The sequence below is a fragment of the Hippocampus guttulatus genome, chromosome 5 (assembly GCF_054856545.1).
Source record: "Hippocampus guttulatus isolate MCC_2025c chromosome 5, RoL_Hgut_1.0, whole genome shotgun sequence".
In the NCBI taxonomy this organism is placed as follows: Eukaryota; Metazoa; Chordata; class Actinopteri; order Syngnathiformes; family Syngnathidae; genus Hippocampus; species Hippocampus guttulatus.
The window spans coordinates 21,010,064-21,030,782 of NC_141265.1; the positions used below are offsets into that span (position 1 = coordinate 21,010,064).

The following is a 20,719-nucleotide window of genomic DNA, read 5'->3' on the forward strand; positions in this document are numbered from 1 at the left end:
ATGATGTGAGTTAAGGCGGGGAGGGGGAGGGGGGGTGTCAGAAAAAGGAAGGATGAAAGGAGGGGGACCCCCCCCGCGCCCCCTTCCCCCACTCTCCTTGCATCCCTCCCTCCGTTGACGTCATTGGCTGAGAGACACAAAACAAGCCTCTCCGCCGCTGGTCTCCTCAGTCGGCGTTCACTCATGCGCGCTCGCCGCCACGCTCGCCCCCATCGGACCAAACCTCCGCAGCTTCGGACCCCCCCACCACGCCACTCGGCACCAATCGGAATTAGCCTCCCGGAGCCAAACTCGGCAGATGTGACGGAGGGGCGCGATCGCAGTCCCTCTCTATTTGCCAGTGGCACCCCCCCCCCCCCCCCCCCCGGGAGAACAATACGTCCACTTGGGAGAGGCGAGAGGGAGGGCGTCCTCGGGGTCCCACGCTGACACACGCTGACCCCGGCAACGGGAGAGGCGCTCCACTCGCACCAGCCCCCCCCTTCCCGGGCTTCAGCACTTGGACAGCTCCTGGCCGCCTTCCCATGCACGCCGGCGCGTCCTCCCGGCTATAATGCAGACGGCGTCTTCGGTCCAGGAGAGAGCTGCCATGCTGCATCAGAAGCAGCTCTTTGAGAAGTTCTGGAAGGGAACCTTCAAGGCGGTTGCCATGCCCAGGCCGGAGAGCGTCATCGCGGCCAGCATCACGGCGCGCAGCAGGCTCACCCGGTGAGTACGTCCGGCGACTTTTCTCCGCAGGCGTTCAACGAGAACATGACCTGAGATTTATTGAAGACTAATTCTCCGTGAAATTCATTTTGCAAATGAGCGTAATGACACACGAATTCCCACAGGTGGCTGCGTTAGATTGCTCCGAATGTGAGATCAGCACAGCTTTTGAGTAGACCAAAAGCGTTGAATGAAAACATGACCTGAGATTTATTGAAGACTAATTGTCGTCGTCATCCTTTACAAAAATACGCGCAGTGGGTTTATCGAAGGCTCACGATCGACGCCGATGTGAATCAAAACACATTTGATTAGCTCGCGCAAGACTCGAAATTCATGAAAGAACCTTCAAAGCGTTTGATCGTTTATCGAACGCTCTTACAAAACACGGACGTTCGGCTCACCGAGACTAATAAAAGTTTTGGGAAACGCGTGCCTCCAATCCAGGCCGTCGTTGTTTGTGAAAACGTACGTGAGGCTCAAGGAAGACTCCAAAATGAGCCAAATGTCAAAAACGCACAAGTTAGGATCCGCGGAGACTAAACCGGCGTCGGTGTTTCTGAAAACACGGCCGAAGACTAAAAGGCGTAGCTGTTGCTGAAAGGACAACGCTTCGGTTCAACCATAAAAAAAAAAAAGCTGAAAGTTCGCAAAAAGACGCGCGTTAGGTTTGTTGAAGGTTGAAAACTTGTACCCGAGCTTTCTCAGAGACTCCATTTGATGTACGTGTGTTCACAAACACACGTACATCGGATGCTTGATAGTTGAAAATCGGTGTCAATATGAATACAAAAACCGATACGTGAATTCAACAAAACATATACTTTAGGTCCATCGCAGACCCCAAATCAGCATTCGCTCCGTCGAAGACTCCGCATGGTCTTCGATGTGCATAAAAACACGTACATCACATCCACAGCTTCCCAGAAGTTCATAGTTGATCAGCAGAGACGTAAACGCAGGTTGCACCTGAGACGATAAAGTCTATCGGCCCGCGACGTGTGCTTTTGATTTCCGCCGCGGCGCCAGTGCGACCCTCGCTCGGGTGCACTCCGAACGGCGCCGACGCCCGCCATCCCGCTTCGTCGTTAACGCCAAATTAGACTCGTTAATGACAATCAGCACGGGCCGTTGCTTCGGCGCCGACGCTCAATTGCACACTCCGCTTGGTCCGTTGTGGTTGGTTTCGAGTCGGGTCATGTGTCATCACAGGTAAACACCAGCGCGCTTTCGCGACCCGGCTGACTTGCCGCGCCTGCGGCGGCCATGTTGGCAGGGGCGGCTTTACCGTCAAAGCCAATGCATGGACGTTGAAAGTAATTCATTCCTCCACCTGCTTCAGGTTTATACTTACTAGGTTCATACTAAAAACATCAGTTGGGAAAAAAAAAACCTTTTGTATTGTCACTCCTTTTTGAAATGTGACTCACTGTGACTCACTTTGCTACGCCCGGATCACAATATTGTTGTATGCGTCGGAGCAGCGTGATGGCCGTAAAGCTTCTCAAATGGGCGCCGAAAAACTTCTTGCTGAACAGCAGCCCTGCGGCAATGTCAATTGGCGAACCACAGACCGGGGAGTGATTTGCGCGCAAAAAAACAAAACAAAACAAAAAAAAAAAAACACAAAACCCAAACGGTCCAAATGCTGACGGCCTCAAATCTGCTCAAATGATACCTGGAACAAAAAGTGAAAGGAAGTGAAGAGTGAGAGTGAGGCATTGATTGCTTTTGCTGTTCTCCACGAGGGAGAACCAAAAGTACCACCTGGCTCGGCCATGAAAACTATGCATTCGTTTGTTCAAGTGTGCCTAATGAAATGGCCGGTGAGCAAATACAAATGGGGATGGGGCTTGAGTTGGGGGGGGGGGGGGGGGGTTCCGGCATGTCTGCTCCATTTTAGCCGGAACGGTGTGGCCCTCGAGAAGGGCTTGACAGTGATGCTGATGGCAAGTGGGGGAGCTTGCCGGCATCCGCCGCGGGGTGGGGGTGGGGGTGGGGGGGTGGAGGTCAGACAGAATGGGAATAACAAGAAAAAAAACAGCAGAAATAAACTGCTTGTTTTCCCCTCTTGTTGTGTTGCAATGGCCTGGATTGGACCGTCACCACGAGGACTCTCCGCGAGGAAGCATTATTCACGCTGTGTTTCTGTGTGTGTGTGTGTGTGTGTGTGTGTGTGTGTGTGTGTGTGTGTGTCGGAGGTGATTGTGTCGAACAAACATGGAGGCAGCAACGGAGGAGACAGAAGGAGGTGTTTCTCTTCTCCTGCTCGAAGGGCTCACACCCACCAAGGAGCAATTAAAAGTTGCTTCTTTTGGCTGCGGGACATGTTTTTGTGTTTGAGTGTGTGTGCGCGAGTGTGTGTGTGTGTGTGGGGGGGGGAGCTATACGAATGATTGTATGCTGGAGTGTCTGTTTGTGTGTGGCACGCACGCGTGGAGGACGAAGTGTGACGTATGCACATCATGTGGGGGGGGGGGGGCGCGCGTGAGTGGGTCGCGCGTTCAGACCTCTCGCCTCACCAGACGCTTCAGATGAGTTTGACATCTTTCACACTCGGTGCGAAAATGAGGCTTAAATATGCTGGGACAACGTTAAAATGAGGGGAAAAAAGGTCGTCATGACGACATCTAGCTGTCGTCTCTTCGGTCGCCATCGATTAGTCATGCCTGGCAGCTGCCGCCTGCCAGGCTTGTTCGTCCGTTTCTCGTTCCCCCCCCCCCTTTTTTTTTTTTTCCAGCGTGTGTTTGCTTGATTGAACTCCAACGGAAAGTTGGAGCGCAGTGTGGAGTAAAAGGTTCTTTTGGCGGTTGTCTTTGAATTTTGCTGAAATGTCAAGCGCTCTCCTTCCTAAACAATGGCGGCCATGCCATCGTGCTACGTTGCCATTTTAAAGGCAAATTTACAAACAAAGCGTGACTTCAGCTCGAACTGAAATTGTGATGCTGACCGATAGATGGCGCCGTTTGGGATTCTGTCAGTAAACGCAGTGTCAATGTTTGAGGGTTTTTTTTTTTACGCCTGCCAATTTCCCCTGTCCTTCCGCTGCTGGTTGTGGCAGCCGAACGTCGTCCGGTGACATTGACAAAGGTCGTTTGTTCACGTTAATTTGATGCAATGCTAACATATCGCGTGGCCACCAAGGTGAAACTTGTGAAAATAACCTCCAAGGTTTTCCCTCTGGGTGGACGACATCGTTAAACGGCGGCGCCTGCGGTCAAAGTCAAAATGGAACCTCGCAGGTCGGAGAGAGAGAGCAAGAACAGGATCGGTCATGCTGCTGGCAGCGACCGATTTATTTCTTTGTTTATTAATTTTGCTCTTGGTTTATTTTCATTGTGCATTCACGCACAAAAGGAAAAACAACGTTTCTGCTGGAAAATCGTTTTTTCCTGCTGACTGCGCGGCAGAACATTTATGCAAATGCAAACATGTGGCCGGCCTCCTCCTCCTCCTTTTAGATGAGCAAAATATGCCCATCAAATGAAATGATTCTCCCGTCGATAAGCCAAATCGAATTTTTAATTCAAATTGCTCCAGATGAGCCAAATATCGTTCTTGCGCTTGGATTGTTCAAGATGATCGCAGATTGAGAGATCCAAAAAACAAAAACAGAGCAGACGGGGGATCTGAAAAGCTAAATCAATCAATGCCTGATTGAATACAATATTTCATTTTTACGGTTGTGGAGCACCAAACAAACCAGCAAAGGAGTGAAGCAGCAGTGTGTGCAGATGCCAGTATGCTAGCTGGATCGAATTCATCGCATCGGTCTGCGACTGTGTCGCGCCTAATTATAAGAATGTAGAATTAACGACTTTGGCTGATGAGCTCAGCCGGCTGCTGACTATCGCTTGATAGAAGCGACGTCCCCAAAGTTTTATTTTTCCGCGTTCCCATCAAACGAAAGAACCGGTTAGCGCGCTTCTTTTTCTTCATTTGGAAAAACATGAAAGTCTTTCCGATAGCCACGTAATTAAAGATTTATTTAGAGCTGTTCCATTTAAAGGGAGTGGGGAAGATGAGGTGGGGGGGGTGGGGTGAAGGGGTGCTTTGTCTCTTCGAGGCGGCTTTGAAATGAAATGGAACGGCTGACTAACGAGGGAGCCTCGCAATTAACGATTCATCTTCGATTGCAGTTTGTCCCCTCAGCCTCAAAAAAAAAAAAAAGTCTCAAAAAGCCATGCCCAAAAGTACACAGAAAGTTTGCTTTCTATTTAGAAGCTACCATTTTAATGATGTTTTTTTTTCTATTTTGCTTGGTACTTCAAAGACAAACGTGGGCTTGAGAGTTTTTTCAAATGTTTTTTTGCAAGTCTAGTCCTTTTTTAAGCTTTCCATATTTGGTAAACATGTCTATCATGAGGCGAGTGGTTTGTGCGTCGACCTCACAGTTCAGTTCCAGCTTCCCCCCCCCCCCCCCCCGAGGAGTTTGCATGTTCTCCCCGTGCCTGCGTGGGTTTTCTCCGGGTATTCCGGTTTCCCACACATACCCACCAAAATGCTTCACAAAGTCAGATGTCACGAAGTGTCAAGAGGCTCTTTTTCTCTGCCTTTTGATCAGAAACTGGGATTCTCCGTGAAAGCGACTCAGACTGGGAAAAAGATTGAAATGACCCCCCCTCCCCCATGAAAGACAAAAATCAACTCTGTCCTGTGCTTGTCCCATAAAAGTCCCGATTGTGAGGGTCTCGACACAACCGTTGAAATGCTTTCAAACGAGTGGCAAGACGGGCAAGGCTGAGCTGAAAATCCGTTCAGCAGATCGCGCGTGTAAATTTGTCCGTTTTGTGACAAAGTACAGAAAGCCATCCACGATTGTCCAAGTCGATGATGACTTAGCTCGACTCAAATAGTTTGAGGGAACCGATTGCAAGGATTTAAATTCAACACAGTCACTCAAACAGCAAGTAAAAAAAAAAAAAAAAAAAGGATCCAGGCGTCGTCTCCACCGCTTTTGCTTCGAGATATTGGAACAAAATGGAATGATATTATCTCTCGGCCTACCGGTATTTTAAATTCATTTTTGACTCAGGTTCACTTTGGGGGAATTCAAACTATTTTACAGGTTTAAGTGATGTGAGTGTTTTTTGTTTTGTTTTGTTTTAACCGTGCACCAGCGTGCGCGCATAGCACGATGCTAACTAAGCGGTTAAAATATTATTTATTTATTTGTTTATTTATTTTGAGAAACGTATTCCGGCCGATGCTGCGCAAGCCACGCATTATTTTAGGCCGACGTGTTGACTTTGCCGGCGTCCTCTCCAGCGCCGCTGATTGACACATTTAGCCCCCCCCCACCTCCCTCTGACAACACCTCATCCTGCCGAGAGGCGGGAGATTAGCCGGCTAATGTGTTATCGGCCGAGGAGGCAGAGGATGGACTCGGAAATGAGGAGGGAGGAAGGGAAGGCTCCTCCAGGCTGAGTGACAGCTCGCCTCACTGATGGCGAGATGAGCCGCCGCCGCCGCCGCGTTTTGAAAGGACGACACACGCCTCAGATAAGCACACCTTCAAGGTTCTGTTAGGTAACCACTTTTGCCTCATTTATCTATTTATTTATTTATTTTAACCATTTCAAACACTCGGTGAACTAAGGCTGGACGATTATGGACATGATAATAATTACGATTGTTTAGATTAAATTTGAAACGATGATGAAAAAAAAAACTATTATTCATCGCCTTCGAAATTTGTGATTTATTCAGCTGCTAAGACTCAACGCGCCAAAATGATCATCATAGCCTGTGTTCAACTATCCATTGCTTACAAGCGTACACTAACATCATATTGATGCTAGCTTCCTTAGCCTGTTTGTGATTTTGCATTGTTTGTTAGCATAAAGCTAAACGGACTGTATGTTTCAAGCAAAAAAAAAAAAAAAAGTAAATCATCCGTATGACATCTCTGACCTCGATAAAGGGGCTCACTCATATTTGGAGGTGCCTCCTGTCTGCCACAAGTTTGTCATTTGCGATTGTTTCCTGGGCAGGGTGCGAAAGGGACCTTGCTTGCCGCGGCCTCGCCGCCACTTAAGGCCTCATGAAATCATCCCCCACAAATTGAATGAATCTGCTTTCCATAAAACCATAATGGACCCCCCCCCCCCGCCGGCTGGCGGCCACCTGAAGCAATTTGTCATCCGGCTTTGAGTCCAAGGTCAGGCGCTCATTGATCGGTGCTCCGGCGGCGAGAAGGTGACCTGCGGCCGGCCACCGGCAACCGGCAACCGGCTCCTGCGACGTGATGTCGGCTTTTGAGTCCTTTTAAGTGTCCCGTCACAGATTCACTTTCAACTTGACTGCAGATGTCACGCTGTCACAACCCTTTTGATTCATGTTGACACAAAGGTCATGAAACTTCCCAAGGGCAGACGGGGAATTTTGCCTCATATTTTTGCTTCCCGGGCGCCACGGTGGTTGACGGCTTAGCACAGTGCAGAGGTTATGGGTTCGATTCTGGTGCCTTGACCATAACTAAATAAATACAGCGGTGATGGGGTGTGATCGTGCAAGTGTGTTTGTTTATAAAGTGTCAGGGATTACTTCCACATGGCAACAAGAGAACGCAACGCCGCGGAATAATTGGAGGTGCGCGTTGACATTCCGTCAAGATTTGAAATTGGCTTCGGTGTTTCTCTCTCTCTCTCACACACACACACAAACAAAGCAGAAGCTGTTTTCACATTTCCATGCAGGAGTTTGCTAAATGCTCCTTTAATTGGATGATGAAGTCACAGCCAGACGGCTGATTGCAGCGAGTGGGAGGAGCGGTTTCTTTTTTTCCCACACTTTCCTTTTCAGTGCTGAACTCTGAACTGTCAGCCGGCCAATTAAAGCGATTTCTCTTTGAGGGCCTCCTAATTGGAGGCATGTTTGGCTTGACTGCTTGGTAAAGACAAAGCTGCGCTGGCAATCAGCGACCGCCGCCCGGCAGATCTAACAACTTCAAAATAAAAGCTTTATATTATTTGTTAAATAAAGTGGATTTTGAAGTAGGCCTCCTCAACTCTTGTTTGAAAGCTAATGTGAAGCTCTCACACTGGCCGGAAACCTGCATTCTAAACCTTAACTCTCATTTGAATCCCGAATTGGAAACCGTAACTCCTGCTTGAAACCCTCATTTGAAACCAGGAATCTTGTTGAAACCCCAATTCTAAACATTAACTCTTGTTTGAAACTCAAATTTGAAAATGTAATTTTTGTTTGAAAAATTAACTTTTTTTTTTTTTTTTTTTTGGAAACCATAATTTGATACATTCACCCTTGTGAAACCCTCATCGACTGGACGACAACCAACTCCGTCACTTTGCTTGTTTTGTTTGCTTTCAGTCCAGAGGTGGAGGCCGACCAAACGCCGGCCGACCGTCGGACGGACTTCGTGGCGGCCGATTCCAAGGTGACACCCAGCCCGCCAAAAGGAATATTAAAATAGGACAGTACAGGGTTTTTAAAAAAAAAAAAAAAATTGTAATCGAGGGCATTCATAAAGTCCCTTTCAGTGTTGTGCTGCTGCTGGATTGGACTAAAAAAAAAAGTGGAATTAATGAATTTTAAAAATTGATGGAGTTGTAATATTACATGAAATAGTGAAATGCGTACAAGAACGAAGTTCTAGCATTGAGGGGGGACAAAAGTCGTCCTTTTGAGTGAGGGGGTTGATATGAAACGTAATTTGTAAAATAAATCATTGTTAACATTACAAAATGGCACAAACAAAAATGAAGTTGTGCAACATGACAAGGATCATAATTTGCACAAAAATGAAGTTGTGCTATTATGAGGAAAAATTCATACTTTCCAATCAGTGTCGATATGACAAATCAAAGTTGTAGTTTGTTTGAAAATGAAGTCGTAGTAGCGTGAGAAAAAAGTCACGATTTTGAACGACAATGTCTATAAGATATAGTGCAAGAAATGGTCGCCATTTGGACGACAAAGAAGTCATCGTATCACAAGAAAAAAAAATTACCTTCAAATGAGAATGTAGATATTACAAGAAAAAAACGTGTCCTTTGCGCAATACTGAAGTCATTATATTACAAGAAATAGTTGAAATTCGTGTAAAAATTAAGTCGGATGATTTTCTGTAATATTGCTGATGTTTTCCTTTTTCCTCCAGCCGGGCGACGTTGCTGACGGCGCCCGTAAGAAGCATAAAGCTGCAGACCATTTTGATGGGAAAAAGGGCCATCGCCATCATCGCCACCTTCGGCACCGCCTTCGCCACCACCGGGCCAGGAGGTGAGCGACTCCAGGGTTAAAAAAAACAAAACAAAACAAAAAAATGCCCGGTCGCACTTGAACTTTTTGCTTGTAATGTTACAACTTGATGATTGTACGTTTCCTTGTTCAAAAGTACGACTTGGATCATCTCGCACATGTAGCACATTCTCGTCCAAATGTCTTTGACTTTACGACTTGTTACACAAATTATTGCCTTTTTTGTAATATCTTCATCTTGTTCAAAGGTACGGTATCACGCCGCCAACGCGGTAAGAAGGCCAACTTCAAAATAAACCCAAAGCAACCGAATAATAATCCATCCATCCATCCATTTTCCGAACCGCTTGATCCTCACTAGGGTCGCGGGGGGTGCTGGAGCCTATCCCAGCCGTCTTCGGGCAGTAGGCGGGGGACACCCTGAATCGGTTGCCAGCCAATCGCAGGGCACACAGAGACGAACAACCATCCACGCCCACACTCACACCTAGGGACAATTCAGAGCGTCCAATCAGCCTGCCATGCATGTTTTTTGGAATGTGGGAGGAAACCGGAGTACCCGGAGAAAACCCACGCAGGCCCGGGGAGAACATGCAAACTCCACACAGGGAGGCCGGAGCTGGAATCGAACCCGGTACCTCTGCACCGTGAAGCCGACGTGCTAACCACTGGACTACCGGGATGCCCCGAATAATAATAATAATAACAACTCAAATTATCCTCAAAATGAGGGTAGTTCGAGCGTGGTTTTTTTTCTCCCCCTCTCCCTTCCTTGTGGTTTCTTTCTGACTTCCGGGTTGAGTGAACGCTGGCGCGTTTTGGCTGCCGCTGCTCAACCCGTGTTGTTTTGTGTTTTTTGTTATTGTAAAGTGTCCTTGGGTGTCTTGAAAGGCGCTTATAAATAAAATGTATTATTATTATTATTATTATTAATAATAATAAAAGGGCGGGCGGCCCGGTAGTCCAGTGGTTAGCACGTCGGGTTCACAGTGCAGAGGTGCCGGGTTCAATTCCAGCTCCGGCCTCCCTGTGTGGAGTTTGCATGTTCTCCCCGGGCCTGCGTGGGTTTTCTCCGGGTGCTCCGGTTTCCTCCCACATTCCAAAAACATGCATGGCAGGCTGATTGGACGCTCTAAATTGTCCCTAGGTGTGAGTGTGGGCGTGAATGGTTGTTCGTCTCTGTGTGCCCTGCGATTGGCTGGCAACTGATTCAGGGTGTCCCCCGCCTACTGCCCGAAGACGGCTGGGATAGGCTCCAGCACCCCCCGCGACCCTAGTGAGGATCAAGCGGTTCGGAAAATGGATGGATGGATAATAAAATGACATCAATGCCTTTTTTTTACACTTTTACTTTGAAGTTATTTCCGGCAGCGTGTTGCACCGTAACGGCGACTTGACTCTCTGTCCAGACTCTGAGGCAATGTCGTCACAAATTGTTGCTACTTGCTACCGACTGGGACGACACAACGGCGTCCTCATTTAACGTTCAGTCGCTGGTTAAGGTTGCTAAAAAACGACTTAATTACGCTGACACTGTATTCTACATGGGTGCGTATTTCTACACAGGAGTTGACGATAATTCCTTCACAAATGTCTTGTAATACATTGTGTGTGTGTGTGTGTGTGTGTGTGTGTATAGTCAAGACATTTTTTCCTCAAAACAACCCAACTTCGTAATGGGCCGGTATTTTCTTGTCATTGATTTTTTTTCATGATCCAACTATCGCAGTGTTTGTTTTTTCTTCACATCTTCATACCTCACCCTTTGTGATTTTGCGTAGAAAGGGGCAAAATAAATGCCCCCCCCCCCCTCTCTTTTATTTGCGCCACCTCATCCAAAGAAACGTTGCTACTGGCACTATATATTTAATGATGTAAATGACGTGGGATGGGACACACGCACACACTTTCGCTCTCTCTTCTATCTCTCTTCTCGCTCTCTCTACCCCCCTCCGCGTGCGCATAATGAGTGACAAAGTGTTGTGATTAGCGTTGGAGGCTACTGGGGCTGGCTGAGTCTAATTACCTGAATTGCACTGGCGCGCTTCGTGTTCCCAAACTGACGAGGACGTTCACGAGGCTCATTTGTGAAGAAGGCGCCTTTTGTCACTGGAAGCACTTTACCGCCTGTACTTGCTCTTTTTTACGATTTGATTTGTACCCACATACGTCCAGGCCCATCGGCAATACACTGTAGGCACTCGTGATTATCATCTTCGCGTATGTGGATATGTTTGATTCGGCTTGAAATAATGACGGACTGACGATGACGGACAGGTGTCCAGGCCGCTGATGCTCACAAATGTAGTATATTGCTCACCTCTGAATGTCATCTCCTCCAATCAGCTGTCTGTCTTATTTACCTTTCACGTAAAGACATATTCCCTTACCTTAAATAAAAATTGCATATTTATCTTTTTTTTTTTTTTTTTGGATATATGTAGCTGTGTTCTTGTTCAAAGGTCTGACTTTTTCCTACCAATCTCCTGATGCAATTGTACAATTGTTAAGTCATTTCAAACTAAGGACAAATCATCAGCAACGTCAAACTGATTTGGACCTGGTCTGCATCTTTCATAAAGGGCCATTGCATGCGATTCTCCATATCTACGCACCTTATACACGCGATACAATTCAAAGATGCAAGGATTTCAAAATGTAATGATTTGTCTCGTCTCATCCACAGCGATTTTCCAGTTTAAATCGCTTTTTTGTTACAAACCTGTTCGGTAAAAAGCTACATTCTTGTCCAAAAGTACAACTTTTTTTCCTCGTAATATAACTTTAAAATGGTTGAAAATTTCAACTTTTAGTAAAATTGCGACCTCATTATTGTACAAATTCAGACTTTTTCCTGGATTATATCGACCATCCTCTTGGGAAAGTCAAACTTTTTTTCTGGTAATGCTGTTTTGATTTTTGGACAAATTCTGAATCTTATGTTACGACTTTATTATGCTCTAAATCGTGCGTGTTTTTTTTTAAAGCTATCTAGCCTAGCAAAAAAAAAATATATATATATAATAATTCTACCCAGCTCTTCTGAGAGCACATCGAATTAGCGTGTGAAAATGGTGCGGAGGAGTCCTTTGATTTCTTGTTTCTTTCCACCGCCTCAGAGCAGAGCGACGCCATCATTGGCGTCTTCACGGGGATTCATCATCACATCCCTGTCGAACCATCTCAAATAGACTCGCTGACAAGCTGGCTTTTGATTGTTTGGAGCCGGGAATGGTCGGGAGCAGCCCCCCCCCCCCCCCTCCTCTCTCTGATCCGCACAATGAGTCACGAGGATTAAACAAAATGAAGAAGGCTTAATAGTGGCGCCTGTACGTTAATGTCGCAAACGTCTCGTGAAATTTAACATTGGGAAATAATTTTTCTCAGTTACATGAACAACTGCAATTTTATTTGCTTTATTCTCTAATTTAAACAGTTTTACTCTTAATATTACTATTAGTTCTTAATATTTCATATTAAAATTATGCTTAGTGTTTGCATTGCAATTAGTTGTTTATGATGCGATGAGTTCCTGTATAATGGAATACAAATTATCGGAATGTGACTTTTTCCTTTGCAGATTTACATTTTTGTCACTGTCTTGTGTTTCACATCGCTCCTTTAGGATTTTGGGGTGGACAGCAAAATTCATAGTCCCATAAATCACAGCAAGTTGTCTCGGTCCTGAAGTAGCAAAGCAGCCACATACCTTCACACTGCCACCGCCATGCTTCACTGTTGGCATCAGTTTATTTATTTTTTTTCAATCAAAAGCTGTGCCATTTTTACCACCGACATAACAGGCCCCAAGTCTTGGAAATGGCTTTGTGGGGTCTTGGAAAAGATAAGATAAGAAGATAAGATATCCTTTATTTGTCCCGCAATGGGGAAATTACAATCAGAATTCAGAAAGGAAAAACGCTGGGTAGGGAGAGGGAAAAAAAACCACGCTCGAACTATCCTCTTCCGAGGATAATTTAAGTCCAGGATAAAAAAAGACCCTAGCACATAAAATAAGCATATGACAGTTACAACAAGTCACAAGACATAACATGTAATAAGGGGGAGGATGAATGGGAAGGGGGGGGGGGGGGTAACCGCGACGCGGCCATAATGACCAGCCGCACGGTCCACCGTTGCGCTCCGCATTATCGAACCACGTCACGGGGGAAAAATAATCGGAGCGATGAAGACGGTGATAACAAGGATGTGTATGCGCGTGTGGTTGTCCAGTTGTGTATGTGTATGCGTGTACAGGTCATAGCTGCATCGTCGAGGTCTGCTCATCATGAAGACAGTCCCGGCTTATCAGTCCATGGCTGAGAAGGAGGGGGGTGGTGGTGGGGGCCCTAGACTCCGTGCGTATTTCCATCCAGGGGAAAGGCCAGATAGCGTTGTTTGTTTTGGAGAGACGGCCGCCAACAATTCCAGACAGCCTTGAGTCCTTGGTCTGTATCTCCTCAGTGGCGCCGATCAGTCTGATCCAGAAATTCTTTCCGCAGCGTGGATTCCAACGTCTCCATGGTATTATCGATCGCGCGGAGTCGCTCCAAAATCACAACAATATTGCGATTGAGCTCAGTCACCGCTTGAGTCTGAGTGTTGGACATTCGCGCCAAGCCATCCAGAGTGACCGGCAGCTTCTTCACTTCCAATAGAGCCGCTCCCGTCGGTTGAATTTTGCGATAGAACAGCAAGCTGCCAACACCAAACAGCAGCATACCTGTTATCAAAAGGCCAATAATGTAGATGTCTTCCACATCCTCCACGGATAGTACTGTCAGGCACACCGGTCTCCACTTTCTCCATGGATCCAGGGCGTATCCGGCAGCAAGTGTCCCCGGAGGGCAAGCAGGCTCCCCACTGCCCGCTCTTTTCGTCGAAGAAATTTTGTCAATTACATCGAGAGACCAGCCAACTAATTCCATGGTTAGTTCTTCGGATGAAAACACGGTAGGAGGCTAGGGAAAAAAAAAGAAAAAGTTGGACAAAAGACAGCACAAGAAGACTAAGTGGCGAGCAGGGAAAAAAAAAAGGTGGGAGGGCAGGGAGCAGTGCAGAAGCGTCCGCCTTCGTCGAGAGCCAAGCAGAAAAAGGGGGTGCAATTACTTTTTCACAAAAGTACTGTGGTTTGGGATTTTTTTTTGTGTGTGTGTCTTACAAATTAAATTGGCATCTCGAAAATGCATTTTGTATTTCCTTAAAATTGATGAACTGAAACATTGGCATGTGATAAAAAAGCAAAGAACAGAGAAATCAAGAAGGGGCCAAATAATATTTCATAGTACTGTACAAATCGCCTTTGCATCATGCTGATATGACAAGCGTTTTCCCACGCTAGTTGCGACGTGATTCTCATACAAGTGACGACGTTCTCGTGGCTAAAATTTCAATGTCGCGCAAATTGCGACATTGGTTTTTTGCTGATGTTGTGACTTTCTTTCTCCTCCCCAGCAGCACCTCCTTTGGCGAGGACCTGTCACTGCAGCCCAAAGGCAAGAAGAAGAAGAAGAAAAAGAAAAAGAAGACAAAGAGCAAGTCGGAGCGCAAAAGGCTGACCAGCAGGTGACTTGCATGAGTGATATTATTTCGCAAAAAAGTTTTGTTACGACATCCCCTGATGTTAACATGACAGGAAAAAATATATATATTGGTCGTGTCCCTGTCGAATTATGACAATACTGTTCTCTACCAAGTTGTAATGACGTTTTTAACATTTCCTACAATTTTACGAACTTTATTCTTTGAATTTTTATTTTTTATAGAATTACAATGCAAGTCCCTGTAATGAATCATTAGTAAAAGTTAAATCTTTTTTATTTGTTTGTTTGTTTGTTTCTGTACTCAGCTTTATTCACTTAAGCTTATGAGAGATATTACATATTTTTTCCTCATGGTAATGCAAATTTATTTTTATTTAAAAAAAATAAAGGCAACTTATTTTATAGTTTAGCTAGCCTCGGCCCTTCTTTGGCTTTTCCTTTCGTCCTTGAACTGCGCGGCGCGTCCTCCAGCACAGCTTGGTGCTGCCCCCCATGTTGTGGTGTAAGGCGGTAGTACACTAAGGCCATGCCGCTCGAAATTCCCGACTTGTCTGAATCTTGCATGGAGTCTTACGATTCCATTTGTACTTTTAGGTCGGCTTCTTGCAGCCCCTCTCCGCTGAGGGAGAAGAGAAAGAAGAAGATGAAAAAGAAGAAGAAGAAAAGTTCCAAGAAAAGCAAGCGACACAGGTAAGCGTGGTCTCATTTGCGCAAGTCAGGCATCTTATAATTAACGGGATCAACTAATGAGAATTCTGGCTTGTCCTTCCTTCCAGATACACCTCCAAAAAGTCCAAACACAGGTTTGTCCATTGAGTGTTGGCCATGCTAAAGGTTACACGCAGCGGCTGTGTTGGGAATCACATCCACGTACACGACTTCCGTATAGATTACATTCACACAAATTCCGACTTCAACAACACGACAGTGATTGTAAGCTTGCCTCGCATTTGAATGTTTGGCGAATGCTCGTGATTTTTCGTCAAATGGCGCCATATGTCGGCAATTAGAAACTTTCCGCTCTCGCGCTTCCCAACGCGGCCCAAGTCACAGAAAAATGGGGAAACAAACAAACACTTTTTAATGATTTGCACGAGATGATGAGGGTGATCCTGAAGCTGTTTGTTGTCTTTGTTGCAGCGGCTCATCGCGTTTCAAACGATCGCCAAAGGACGGCCGCAAACGGAAGCGAAGGTCAGTCGGTTGAATCCCTCCGAGGAGAAGCAGTCCTCAGTCCTAAAAATATTTTAAGCGGAAGAAAAAAGTACTGCGGAATTTTAGCGAGAATGGGGGGGTGGGGGTGGGGTCACTCGTAAGAGTGTTGACATTTAATCGCGACTGGGAGAAATGCCTGCATTACTCTCGCTTGCCTCTAGGGGCACCATGTCAAATTTGGGATTGTTTCGAGGGTCATTGACGAAAAGACCCGTGAAATCAGTCTTAAAATATGAAGGGGGGCGACAATAAAATAAATTGAGTTCTTTTACCCAAAATAGAGTTTCATACTTGATAGTACGACTTCTTTGTTGTTGTTTTCGTAATTTCTCAACTTCTTCCTCGAGGAAATTGTCGTAAAGCTGTTGACGACGTTTGTTTCCTCAGCTCTCGGAATGGGTGGCGGGGGAAACACCGCCGTGGCAGCTCGGCGTCAGACCGCCCGTCGTCATCGGCGGAGGATAGGTAGGACACGAAAGCTCTCGTTCCCTTTTCAGCCGATTCCCAACGCGTTCCCTGCTCGCTAATCTCGGATTTGAAGGATTTGTTAAATATCTGAAAGGATTACTCGAGCGCCACCAAATGACTAGATATTCATTTTTCAAAGATACAAAGTGAGTATGAGCCACGACATTGGGGTTTGAATAGTGAGTGAGGGGACGTTGCGCAGCATTTGACTTTTTAATTCCAAAACGATTTGTGGCTAAGATGAGTCTTATCGCGTTGAGCAGCCAGAAAGTGCAGGTGCCTCTTCTTATTTTATCGCCGTGCTGCAGGAAACGCTCGCAAGACGGGCAATTCTCTCAAAGCTGATTTTCAATTGATTTTTTTTCTCCTGTGGTGGTAACTCTTCAATCAATCCGCAGTTTCATATTAAATTGCTTCTTTTTTTTTTTTTTTTAATAAAAATGTGAATTGGGCTGTCTTGTTATGTTGATTCTTGTTTGGCAAGCACAAAAAAAAGATCCAAACAAGAAATAATCCCCAAAATCAGTTACAAGTGACATTTTCTCTGTTTTGTGACAAAGATCACGACAAGGAAAACAGCAGAGAAATGTTGAGACCGGCTGGGGAAATTCAACTTGCAGTGACTTTTCCATGAGGTGAATAAAAGCCTCACTTCAATAAGAGGCCGTCCCTCGGATAAATCATTTAGGGCTTTAAAAAAAAAAAGATTATCACATCATTTTGAATTTATCTGACTTAATTCTTGATGTAATTTCGGCAACAACAAAAAAAAATCACGCGTTGATATTTTTCCATGGCAATGACCAACTTTTCGCATACTATAGGAAATATTTCTTTCTTGTACGCTCACCACTTTATTATCAGACAGTTACAAAAAAAATCACTCAGTCTTGCGGCTTCATTCTCACAAAATTCAAATTTTCTTGTACTATTGCAATGTCAAAATATCAGACAAACGTTCTTGTCAAATTGTGGCCAAAGGTGTGATTGTGAGCGTGGATGGTTGTTCGAAAACAGCTGGGAGAGGCTCCCACGGATGAATATTTAGGATTCTTATTTTTGAGGTTTGGGGGGGGGGGGGGGGGGTTGGTAATGACATTTGTGATACTTTGCCGCCCTGTGCTTACAGACCTTCTGCATACAAAAAGCAATGCAGTCCTACGTTCGAGGCCAAGTGGACCAGTGGCGGCAGCGTCTCCAAATCAGTAAAAACAGCCTCCGTCCTCTCTGCCGCCTGCGTAAGTCCTTCTGCTCACTGTCCCATTGTCTTTTACGATTTATTTTTTTTCCTCGTTGGCAAAGGGGACGGCGACTTCGTTGTGGTGTGCGGCGATAACGTGTCGGACAATACCAGCCTGTCCGTTGGGAAAATATTATGACGGAAACGTACGATGGGGTGAGACTTTATTAATATTCCGTTGTTCAATGACGAGGAGGAAGAGGAGTCACGTTCTTATATTTGACAAAAAAAAGAACCAAAAAAAAAAAAAAGACAAAGGCATTGCGTGCAAAATGCTGCGTTTTCACAATGTTCTATTTGGGACTCTCGGTTCACTCGGCTCCCTCGACGCACGAGGCCGTCACATTGTGCCCGACGTTTGCAAATTTAGCAACCTGAATCAACGTCAACACAGCAAAAAAAATAAAAATAAATGAGCGTGGAAAGGAATCCCCTGTCAGCGGGGTCTCGGGGTCGGTGGGCAAATCGTGTCGCCAAGTTGCAAAACGGACGCAGTTGACAGTTTGCTACAAACACTAAGTGGGACTGATTGGCTGGTGGGAAATCCAATATGCAAATGAGGGTCACTCGCTCCCCCTTTGCCTAATCGGTCGCAGCCTGCACTCAATGTTTGTCGTCCTTGATTGGACTAATAAAAAGGAATGGACGCATGGCTAATTGGGAGCGGAATTAATCCAGCATCGACTTTTATCATCTCCCGCGGAGCCTCTTCATAATTTCCGTTTCGGTGTTGGTGGGTTTTGAAAAATCAAAATTAAAAAAAGGCAACATTACCACTTTGTTCAAATTACAACGTGCGTGGTTGTTTTTTTCCATTTACCTTCAGTTTGAAATCATGTCCTGCTTTTGAATAAAGGCGACGGATGTAAAAAACAAAAACAAAATTAGAATCTGATCAATCAATTAATTGAAAAAAAATCGACAGATTCATTGATTATTAAAAACTGTTACACTTGTAGTCCTGACAAAATTATGATCTAAACAGCGTTGACGGGAGCAATGACTGACTTTTTTTTTTCCATTGCTTGTTTTTTTTCCTTCATGGACAGCTCTCTGGTTTGATGTTGGTTACATCTGTGACTAGTTTGTCAGATATTGCGGTCTCCACAGGTCATGTGAAATCGCCGATGAGCAGAGAAGACACTCGTTCAAATAAGGTTCACCAAATTTTGGTGTATTGTCTTGCCCGCGATCAAAAAGGGCTTCCCATGCCTCTCCCCAAAAGAAAAGAAAACAAACAAACACAAAAGTCCAAGTGATTGTCTTTTTCTTGCCAATTCACTTCTCTAATGATGCACTTATGTTGCCCCCCTTTTTCTTACACTTTCCCTACTTAAGGAGGAAATCGTGATTGGTAAGTGGATGCTGTCCCACGGATTGTTCATGCTAGGCTAGACTAGGCTAGGCTAATGGCAGAAGGAAAAGTTCGTTTAGCGAGGCCTCGCTTTAGCTTACGCCGATGGCACCTCGCCATTTTCTTTGCGACATAGAGAGCCCGTTCTGTGGTGTGTGTTTGTCCATTCGGGCTTGTGGGCCGACGCACCCCCTCTTTTTCTGTCTCCTTTGGGGAGTGTTAGACGCTAGATTTTTCTTTGTTTCCACACGTTTGCTTTCTCTTCCTTTCAGGAACACTGGTCCCTTGACTTACGAGTTTTTCGGAGGGGTACTTTGGTCACTCAGACTGGATGCTGCTTGTTAACAACCGTTTCTGAGAGGGAGGAAGAACTGATCAGATAAATTAGGCAAATATAAGAAGCATTTTCGAAAAATCGAATACACTCACTCTAAAAGCAAATGAAAACTAAGTGTGTGGAAAAAAAGTTCAAACAAAACAAAAAGGACCAGTAATAAAACTGTTTTAACCCTGATCCCAAGCATCCGATTTGTGAAAAGAAGACGGTGACTTTTGCGCCAATATATTTTGCTTTTGTAACACCTCAAACTATAAAACAACAAAAATGAGACTGAGTTTTGGCCAGCAAAATATTTGTTTATTTACAACTAAGACTTGCACGCTGAGCGACGCCGACTCACCGCACGGCTGGAGTTGAACAACAGTGGCTTTTTTACATGTCGTTTGCTCTTCGCTTCCGACTGTTTTTTTCCACAGTTATGAGACACTTTCTTTGAAGTACCGCAACACAATACTCTTCTCTACCATACATATTCAGTCGGTACCATTTTCTTGTTCACCTTCTAGTTTGTTTGGCATTTCTCGAGCTGTGATTCATCTCCAAGTCTTGACCATCCACTCAAAAGCTGTGTTGATCTCATATCCAAAGTGAGGCGGCACCATCATCTGCTGACATCTGTTGTCCATGACGGTTATATCGAAGAAATCATTTCATTTCATAAGTAAGCTGGGCGGGAATCTTTTCCACACCTTCCAGTTGGAAAACGTTCTTGACAAATACTATACGTTTGTCGGTGAATGGATTCCAAATGACAAATTCAAATGTCCATGGCAGACAGCGAGAGAAGTTGAAAAACTATTTGCTTACATTATATATCTTTTTGAAGTTATTACTGTACTGTATATTGCCACAACATTTTTGGTATCGTTCCGGAACGCATTAATGACATTTCTGATTATTTAAGCGGGCGCAGCTGATTTGAGATACGAGTGATTTGAGTTACAGTCCTAGGACGGATGAAACTCTTAAGTCAAGGCACCACTGTCAGTGTTTTAGCCTAGAGCGCTTTTTCTACTCTATTCTGACTGCATGCCTCAAATTTGCATGACGTCTTTCGAGCGTTTCAAAGTTTGAGGAGGCCCGAAAAGTAATTTTGGGGGCGGGGGCGTTTCTAGTGTGTTTTTTTTCACAGGAGTAGGAGGATGATTTCACTGTGAACCAGGCAGCGAGCAGGCTCCGTGTAGCCGCTCAAACCGGTAATTTCGGCTGCTTCTGTCTGCCTCCAGACATTCTTATCAAAGCCTTCCCGAGGACGAGCGTCCGGCCAGGATGAGCGGTCGCACGACTGTGACTCCGGTAACGACACCTCATCGCCGCCGTCCTGTGAGACGGGCGCGGCCGACAAGAGTGAGGCGCGGCGGCGGCGTGCCTCGCCGTCGCCGGTGAAGCTGCCATTCGCCGACAGGGACGACGACGTCTCTGACTCTGGGAATTCGGTGACCAGCTACGCTTCCTTGTGCAAAGCCGGCGGGGAAGACTGCTTGAGCGCCGCTCTCCTCAAGAGGTGAAGTAGTGCTCGCCGTCCCTGGGCTCAGTGAACAGGCCACACCTTTTCAAATGGCTGCCTTGCTTCACTCCGCTACGCATTCAAATTGTCACTCGTAAAACCTCAAAAAGTTTAAATGTTA

The 20,719-nt window shown here is 45.5% G+C and overlaps 1 protein-coding gene across 3 annotated transcripts in view; it reads left to right on the top strand.

The window, feature by feature from the left end:
- The window catches only part of srrm4 (serine/arginine repetitive matrix 4), a 26,786-nt gene continuing 6,067 nt past the window's right edge, over positions 1–20,719 (top strand). The window contains exons 1-10 of one of the 3 annotated variants that reach the window (XM_086111200.1): positions 1–708; positions 8,041–8,107; positions 8,831–8,952; positions 14,386–14,496; positions 15,069–15,164; positions 15,251–15,277; positions 15,615–15,668; positions 16,077–16,154; positions 17,287–17,395; positions 20,318–20,595. In XM_086111200.1, coding sequence (XP_085967326.1) covers positions 554–708; positions 8,041–8,107; positions 8,831–8,952; positions 14,386–14,496; positions 15,069–15,164; positions 15,251–15,277; positions 15,615–15,668; positions 16,077–16,154; positions 17,287–17,395; positions 20,318–20,595 — 1,097 coding nt within the window. In that variant the 5' untranslated portion in view covers positions 1–553. The remainder of the gene's footprint in view (positions 709–8,040; positions 8,108–8,830; positions 8,953–14,385; positions 14,497–15,068; positions 15,165–15,250; positions 15,278–15,614; positions 15,669–16,076; positions 16,155–17,286; positions 17,396–20,317; positions 20,596–20,719) is intronic. The other 2 variants (XM_086111198.1, XM_086111199.1) reach the window with 2 other exon arrangements.